Source organism: Symphalangus syndactylus, chromosome 8, assembly GCF_028878055.3.
Source record: "Symphalangus syndactylus isolate Jambi chromosome 8, NHGRI_mSymSyn1-v2.1_pri, whole genome shotgun sequence".
Taxonomy (NCBI): Eukaryota; Metazoa; Chordata; class Mammalia; order Primates; family Hylobatidae; genus Symphalangus; species Symphalangus syndactylus.
The window spans coordinates 123458092-123467155 of record NC_072430.2 but is presented as its reverse complement, the minus strand read 5'-3'; the positions used below and the strand labels follow the sequence as shown (position 1 = coordinate 123467155).

General features: G+C 52.5%; 1 protein-coding gene across 1 annotated transcript; it reads left to right on the top strand.

Moving 5' to 3' along the window:
- Positions 1-455: 455 nt before the first annotated feature.
- Positions 456-8480, top strand: PRKAG3 (protein kinase AMP-activated non-catalytic subunit gamma 3). Its single transcript, XM_055287854.2, has 13 exons — positions 456-488; positions 859-898; positions 1318-1473; positions 1840-2243; positions 3623-3704; positions 4165-4223; positions 4349-4394; positions 4599-4653; positions 4855-4981; positions 5135-5300; positions 7642-7679; positions 7849-7995; positions 8339-8480. Exons 1-13 carry the CDS (start codon positions 456-458, stop codon positions 8453-8455), a joined length of 1470 nt encoding a protein of 489 aa, XP_055143829.1. The 3' UTR covers positions 8456-8480.
- The last annotated feature ends 584 nt before the right edge of the window (positions 8481-9064 follow it).

The following is a 9064-nucleotide window of genomic DNA, read 5'->3' as shown; positions in this document are numbered from 1 at the left end:
CCTTTCTAACTCCAGCACCACCCTCTACTGAAATTAGAACAAGGAAGAAAGTTATGCTGACCTGCCTCCATGTTCCCAGCTTTGGTGCCTGATAAAGATGAGGGAGGCCTTTGGAATAGGGGCTCAGGACTCTGAGAGCCCAACTCTGCTCAGTGCCCATGTTCCCACATGCTCCAAGCCCCTCAAAAAGGGTCCCTCTAGCTTGTCCTCAGTGACCCAGGAGGCAGCTGAGGACCAAGTACCCAGATTATCAGGTGCGCCCCTTCCCTCCCAGCAACCCGCAGCCTTCAGGGCTGGAGCAGCTGAGCGAGTGGGGGCCCCTGCCTCTTATTGCCTGGCACCCAATCAAAGAGAAACCGATCCTGGCAGGGCAGGGTGCCCGGGGCCGGGCCCAGAATAGTGCGGCCCAGCCACAGTGTCGCACACTTGCTCTCTGCTGGTCCGGGGCTGGCTACATGGAGCCCGAGCTGGAGCACGTACTGCGCAGGGTATGGGGGGTCCCCGGGGAGCCGGAGCCAGGGCAGCTGAGGCCAGAAGATTGAGATCACGGGCTGTGAATGTGTGTCTGGGCGTGTGTGTCTTCTGGTGTGTGTTTGGTCTGGATTTTCTCATGAATATGGGCATGTGCGTGTCTGGGCATATGTATTGTGAGTGTGTGTGGTTCTGTGTGCCTGGGAGTGTTTGGACGTGTGTGTGTTTCTGTGTGTGTTTGTGTATGGCTGCATGTCTATTTGTGTATGGCCATGTGTCTGAGCGTGTGTATTGGTGTGCATGGGTGTGTAGGCGTGTGTGCAGGGAGAAGGGGTTTGGGAATGTAAGGCACTTTCCCCACTCCTTCAGAAACTCTTCTCCCCACAGACCCCTTCCTGGAGCAGCCTTGGGGTTTCTGAGCATCAAGGTAGGGAGAATGCCCCCTCCCTGGGGCCTAACCTCTTCCCCTACTTTTCTGGGACCCCAATTCCCTCCCAGCCTGGCTTTTATCTTCCTCCTTTTGGTCTTTCTTCCTCATTGTTCTTCCTCCTTTCCCCAGGTGTGTTTCCCTCACCTCCAATTTCCTCTTTTCAGAAGTGACTTTCCCACTTACTTGCTGTGTGATTTGCGGCAAATTGCTTAACCTCTCTGAATTTCTGGTCCCTCACTAGCAAGACAGGGATGATAATAATGCCTGCCTTATAAGGCTGCTGTAAGTTTTAAATGAGAAATATGTTGGAGAAAAGCCCATTGGAAGCTTGCAAATCCTAAAGATTATGAATAACATTTGAATTGATTTTGATGTATTACTCCCTATTAACCAAACAGGCCCCATTCCTCTTCCAGAGATGAGCTTCCTAGAGCAAGAAAACAGCAGCTCATGGCCATCACCAGCTGTGACCAGCAGCTCAGAAAGAATCCGCGGGAAACGGAGGGCCAATGCCTCGAGATGGACAAGGCAGAAGGTGGTGGAGGAAGGGGAGCCACCAGGTCAGGGGGAAGGTGAGGCCAAGGCCAGTTCTGGGGAGATGGGAGCCAAGGGAGTGGGAAGTCCCAGAGGAGCCTGGGTCTGGTCTCTGCCTCAGGTCCCTCCATAGCACAGAGTTGGACCCAACCCTCATCTTGTGGCCTCAGTCTCCCTACGTGGTAGAGACCAACTGCACTGCAGTGCCAGAGGCCAGCATGGCCAACTCAGAAAGATGGGACAGAGCCACTATCTGGGGTGACTCTCAGGTTAGCCCCTCACCTGCAAAATAGGGCCACGGCATCCAGGCTTCCCAAGGCTGCTGTGAGATGAATGACGACAGCAGATGAGAACGTGCTTTGGAAGATGGAGTTACTGTCCTCTTCCCCTCCTCCCCCAAACAGGTCCCTGGTCCAGGCCAGCTGCTGAGTCCACCGGGCTGGAGGCCACATTCCCCAAGGCCACACCCTTGGCTCAAGCTGATCCTGCCAGGGTGGGCACTCCACCAGCAGGGTGGGACTGCCTCCCCTCTGACTGTACAGCCTCAGCTGCAGGCTCTAGCACAGATGATGTGGAGCTGGCCACGGAGTTCCCAGCCACAGAGGCCTGGGAGTGTGAGCTAGAAGGCCTGGTGGAAGAGAGGCCTGCCCCGTGCCTGTCCCCGCAGGCCCCGTTTCCCAAGCTGGGCTGGGATGACGAACTGCGGAAACCCGGCGCCCAGATCTACATGCGCTTCATGCAGGAGCACACCTGCTACGATGCCATGGCAACTAGCTCCAAGCTGGTCATCTTCGACACCATGCTGGAGGTGAGGCCATGGCTCTGCCCAACCTGTACTCACTCTCCATCCACACGGTGCTGCAGCCACCACTCCCACCCTGCAGGATGCCCTGCCAAGCCAGGTGCCCCTGCAAGCCCCCTGAAAGGACTCCTTCTTAGCACTATGGAGGCCAGTTGGGGGAGGGAGAGCTTCTACTCTCTGTGAGCACACATAATTGTCATCACAGCTCTGCCACTTAGTATCGGTAGGACCTTGAGTTACATTACCTTTCTTGTCTCTAAAATGGGGATTGAAATGCCTGCTGCACCCTACATAGTTCAGAGGATTCTTGGACTACCCAGTATAAAGAGTGAACAAAGTATGTGTAAGACATTGCAGAGGCCGGGCACAGTGGCTCACGCCTGTAATCCCAGCACTTTCGGAGGTCAAGGCTGGCAAATCACAAGGTCAGGAATTCGAGACCAGCCTGGCCAACATGGTGAAACCCCATCTCTACTAAAAAAAAAGAAATACAAAAAATTAGCCGGCCGTGGTGGTGGATGCCTGTAATCCCAGCTACTCAGGAGGCTGAGGCAGGAGAATCACTTGAACCCGGGAGGCGGAGGTTGCAGTGAGCCAAGATCGTGCCACTGCACTCCAGCCCGGGCGACAGTGCGAAACTTCATGTAAAAAAAAAAGACATTACAGAGTGACTTAGAACAAAGAGTAGGGGACCCTTTTGGTAACAGAAAATATAATGAGCTCTGGCACCTGCTCTTCCATTAGGCTAAGCTATAAATGTATATAATCTTATTCTTATCATTGTTATGCAGTGCAGCGTTTCCCAAAACACAGTATATGTATTGTCCGTAGCACACGTTTTGATTCTAGTGGTTCATGAAAAAATACGTCTATTTCAGTAGCTTTATATTTGTTTTAGGGTGTGTTAAAAAATATAACCAGCATGTGCAGATAGTGCTGCTTAGGACGGGGCACAAAATGAGCCAATATAAAATTTATCTACAAAAAAAGTATGTAAATATGCAAATATTATGTAAATAACTATGCCTCCGGTACTTAGTCTATCAAAAACTAGACTGTGTCTGTACACACATGCCCTCTAAAAATGGAAACATGAACTTAGAATTTCTCACTCCCTGGTGTGCCAGGTGAGGGGCTCTGTGTCTCAGGCCACAGCCTTATCTATGTACCACATGTCCCCAGCAACGATCATGTCTAGCGTGTACTGTGACATGAGAAAGACAGGACAGCTGGTGTAGAGGAGGGTCCAGGAGAAGGCCCCATGGAAGAACCCTGGGTGGGACAGGGAAGGGACAGCAGGCAGATGGGAGGTACCCACTGAGGGGCAGAGAGGAGGGTGAGGGTCTCTCAGGACCCACCCTTGACTGTTCTCCCTGGCCCCTCAGATCAAGAAGGCCTTCTTTGCTCTGGTGGCCAACGGTGTGCGGGCAGCCCCTCTATGGGACAGCAAGAAGCAGAGCTTTGTGGGTGAGGAGAGGCTGGGGAAGTGAAGGGAGATGGATAAGGGGAGGGGGGACCTCGTACGGTTGTTCTGGGGCTGATCTCTGATATACCACAAGCTTGGCTTCAGGCCAAGCCCAGCCAGGGGCCAGGGTGGGGGAAAGTCCATCCCAAGTCTGCATGGCCAGCTGGGAGACCCTGGGGCTCAATTTCGCCATCTGTGGAGCTGCTATGACCAGCTGATACCTTTCAGCTCCGCTACTGCATGGCCCTAGGGAGCAACTGCATAGGTGCTAGGGAGCAAATGGGGGGAGGCAGGAGAGAAAGAGCCCCACTTCTCAGGCTTAGGGGGCTGCCCCACTGTCCTGTTCCCACAGTCCCCGCTGTGTCTCAGTGCAAGGACACTGGCAGGGTTGGGGGGGATCTGACCCTCAACCTGCCTTCCACCCAAAGGCCCCAGGCTGACCGCCCTTCCCCTCCTCTGCAGGGATGCTGACCATCACTGACTTCATCCTGGTGCTGCATCGATACTACAGGTCCCCCCTGGTGAGGAGTGGGCTGGGAATATTACGGGCACCCAGAGGGGCAGGGGCGGAGGGGCGTCCTCCTGGAGCCTGGTGCCCTAGAAGCCCACGTCTGTCTGACTTCTGGAGTCCTGTTGATGTCTCTAGGTCCAGATCTATGAGATTGAACAACATAAGATTGAGACCTGGAGGGGTGAGTGGAGAGAGGAACCCGGAAAGGGGCTGTTGGTGAGGGTGGGTCAGGGCCTAAGGTGGAGGATGGGCAGTGGGTATGTCCTGGAGCCAACAGGGGAGGGACAATAGGAGCCTCGGGTGCCTGACGGAAGGGAAGCTGCCTGGGACTGCAAGGCGAGGCAGGTGACCGGCTCCCCTGGCCTGACTCTGGCTCTTTCTGCAGAGATCTATCTGCAAGGCTGCTTCAAGCCTCTGGTCTCCATCTCTCCTAATGACAGGTGGGTGTCTCTGCTCATTCACCTGAGCCTCCTCCTCCCACAGTCCCCTTCCCCAGTCCCACTCAGCTCTGAACTCACCTCTTCATCCTAGGTGGCACACAGACAAGGGAGCCTTGGTGCCCTGCCCTCCTTTTTAGGGGGCTGGGATGGAGGTTGTCTCTCCCCAGGCTGCCCTGAGGCTCACTGCTCCCATCTCTACAGCCTGTTCGACGCTGTCTACACTCTCATCAAGAACCGGATCCATCGCCTGCCTGTTCTGGACCCGGTGTCAGGCAACGTACTCCACATCCTCACACACAAACGCCTGCTCAAGTTCCTGCATATCTTTGTAAGCCTGGGCCCAGGTGGGAGGAAGGGGGAGACCTGGGCAGGTGATCAGAGGGTCTGAGGAGTCTTCAGCCCTAGGAGTCGGGGGGAAGAGCTGGGAGCCCTCTTGAAGCTGCTGGATCCCTGATCTCCACCGGGTCCCCATCCTTACCAGGGTTCTCTGCTGCCCCGGCCCTCCTTCCTCTACCGCACTATCCAAGATTTGGGCATCGGCACATTCCGAGACTTGGCTGTGGTGCTGGAGACAGCACCCATCCTGACTGCACTGGACGTCTTTGTGGACCGGCGTGTGTCTGCACTGCCTGTGGTCAACGAATGTGGTACCCACCGCCAGGATGAGAGGCTCGGGCTGGGCTGGGGCCTGGGAGAAACTGGTGGGGAGAATATGGGAAGGGCAGGGGTTCCCATGCCATCCCTGTGGGGGGTACAGGATGGACTGGGGATTAGAAGTCTCCATCTGCTCTGAGACTTGGGCCAGTTGCTTAGCCTCTCTGTGCCTCAGTTTCCTCCTTTGTGAAATGGGATTCTTCACAACACTCATCTTTCTGACTTCATAGGAGGATTTAAAAGGTTATATGCACAAAAATGGGCATAGTGAGACGAAGCAGCAGATTTTAGTTTTAGTTCATCTTAAAATGGAGCCAGGCACGTGGTGCATGGCTGTAACGCCAGCACTTTGAGAGAGGCCAGAGTGAGAAGGTTGCTTGAGGCCAGGAGTTTGAGTTTACATACGGTGACACTCCAGCCTGGGCAACAGAGCAAGACCTTGTTTCTAAAATAATAATAACGAAATAATAAAATTTAAAAAATAAAATGTGCCATGGGACCTCGGGCCCCCAGCCAGATCTCAGTTTCCTACACTGAAAAAAGGCTAGAGAAATGACAAGATTATTTCTTTGGTTGAATGATGGCTATGAAATATTTCAAAGCTAAAATCACCATAATTAAGATAGATATCAAGAAGTGTTTTCAATTTATTTTTGATTATAAAAAACTTCAAATGTATAAAAATGGTAGAAAGAAATTGCATAATGAACCACCTATATCCATTGCCTAGGTTAACTACTGTTACTATATTGCTATAACCAGTTCATCTTTTTCTCTGAAGTAATTCAAAGTAAATTACAGACATCATGTCATTTCACCCCTAAAAACTTTCGTCTGCACCTCTTAAAACAAGTGTATTTTTGGCCAGGGGCGGTGGCTCATGCCTGTAATCCCAGCACTTTGGGAGGCCAAGGTGGGCGGATCACGAAGTCAAGAGATCAAGACTATCCTGGCCAATATGTTGAAACCCTGTCTCTACTAAAACTACAAGAAAAATTAGCTGGACATGGTGGCACACACCTCTAGCCCCAGCTACTCGGGAGGCTGAGGCAGGAGAATCACTTGAACCTGGGAGGCAGAGGTTGCAGTGAGCCAAGATCACACCACTGCACTCCAGCCTGGCGACAGAGCGAGACCCCCCCCCGCAAAAAAGTGCATTTTATACCACCAAACAAAACCATGAATAATTCATATTATTGTCTGACATCCAATCCTTATTCTCACTTCTCCATTTCCTCAAGAATGCTGGGTATTTTTGTTGTTGTTTTGGGACGGGGTCTCCCTCTGTCACTCAAGCTAAAGTGCAGTGGCGCCTTCTCGGCTCACCGTAACCTCTGCCTCCCAAGTTCAAGCGATTCTTGTGCCTCAGCCTCCTGAGTAGCTGGGATTACAAGCACACAACACCATGCCCAGCTAATTTTTGGGGGGGTATTTTTAGTAGAGATGAGGTTTCACCATATAGGCCAGGCCGGTCTCCAACTCCTGACCTCAAGTGATCCACCTGTCTTGGCCTCCCAAAGTGCTGGGATTACAGGCATGAGCCACCGTGACTGGCCAAGAATTTTTTTTTTTTTTTTGGGACAGAGTCTTGCTCTGTCACCTGGGCTAGAATGCAATGGTGCAATCGGCTCACTGCAACCTCCACCTCCCAGATTCAAGCAATTCTCCTGCCTCAGCCGCCCAAATAGCTGGGTTTACAGGTGCATGCCATCACACCTGGCTAATTTTTTGTATCTTTAGTAGAGATGAGGTTTCAACCTGTTGGCCAGGCTGGTCTTGAACTCCTGACCTTGTGATCCACCCACCTCGGCCTCCCAAGGGAATGTATTTTTCATAGTTGATGTGTTCAAAACAGGATCCAACTGAAGTCCATGGTTTACATTCGTGCCTTTTGTTCCTTAAATCTCTTTAAATCTAGAACAGCTCCATTCCCCCTAAATTGTTATGACATGGGTGGGTTGAAAAGCCTGGGTCAGTTGTCTTATAGGATACCCCACATCCAGATTTGTCTGTTTGCTTTCTAGAGCTGGCCTTTACTTTGTTCTCTATTCCTGTGTTTCCTGTAAACTGAAATTATATCTAAAGACTTGAAGAGATTTGGGCAATAAATTCGAGGCTAGACTATTTCGTAGGTGATGCCATGTTACTCACACTGCATTTCCTCAGGATGCTCAATGTCAGGCTGTCTCACTCTGGGATGCTAAGTTTGATCCTTGGGTTCTGGTAGTGGCACCCTGATGCAAATAGCCCTAGGGTCTCTATACAGCACCCCTGTTCTGATCGAAGCCTCTTCCCTGTCTTTCTCCCCCCGCCCCCCTCGACCACCCTCTGCAGGTCAGGTCGTGGGCCTCTATTCCCGCTTTGATGTGATTGTAAGTGTCGCTGGAAAGGTGGGATGCTGCAGGGAGGCTAAGGGTGTGGGGATGGGTGGGAGCCTCTGTGGACCAGGGGGACCTTGACAAATATGCAGGGGTTGACATCTGTAGGGTAGGAGCCCAGGCAAGGGGGTGACTAGGAGCCATACTTCTCTCTCTGCCCCAGCACCTGGCTGCCCAGCAAACCTACAACCACCTGGACATGAGTGTGGGAGAAGCCCTGAGGCAGAGGACACTATGTCTGGAGGGAGTCCTTTCCTGCCAGCCCCATGAGAGCTTGGGGGAAGTGATCGACAGGATTGCTCGGGAGCAGGTACCCTGTGCCCTCCATTCATGCCCCCAACACATATAGCCCTGTCCTTCTCATGCATGGCTCCAGCCATCCCTGAACATTGGGCACCTGGCCTATCCTTCCATTTCATGACCAACTCCTGGTGTCCACACTGGCCTGCACCTGGTCCTGTCCATGGGGCCCTTATGCCAGGGGCACTGCCAGCTGATCGCCCTAGGCCAGTCACAGCCATCTCTAACTGGTTCCTAGGAGACACTCTCTCCCTCATTCATGTTGGGTTGTTTCCCCCGATTCTTGGCACCAACCTCAGTAGCTGCTATAGCCCCATGGCTCTGCCCCCTCACTGAACACTGCGGACCCACAGGTACACAGGCTGGTGCTAGTGGATGAGACCCAGCATCTCTTGGGCGTGGTCTCCCTCTCCGACATCCTTCAGGCACTGGTGCTCAGCCCTGCTGGCATCGATGCCCTCGGGGCCTGAGAAGATCCGAGTCCTCAATCCCAAGCCACCTGCACACCTGGAAGCCAATGAAGGGAGCCGGAGAACTCAGCCTTCATCTTCCCCCACCCCCATTTGCTGGTTCAGCTGTGATTGAGGTAGGCTCTGCCCTGGGCCATGACACCAGCCTCTTAGTCTTCCTGATTTCCTGGATCTCAGATTGGGACACCCTGAGGATGGGAGTGGCCAAGCTCAAAGCTGAGCAGCCCTGTGAAAACTGCAAGTGTAAGGACTTGCAGGTCCCCACTTTCTCCCATTTTCAGCTAAGGTCATGGAGACTCTCCTAGAAGGGAGGGACAGAGCCCCGGCTAAAAGCTAAGGCAGCGATGTGACTTCAGACACTGGGAAGATTTATTTGTTCCCTCACAATTTAATTTCCACCTGCTGGAAATCCCATTAGAAGGCAGCAAGCTATATGAACATTTGTTAGATGGAATTTCCATACTCAGTAAGAACTAAAGTTTAAAGGAAGGAGATTCTACCTACGTGCTCATCTCAGGAAATGTGACATGATCTCAGACTCTTTCCTGGTCACACGTTTGCTAGGGGCTTGCAGAGGATGGGCACAGATTCCATCTACTCGCCATGGCT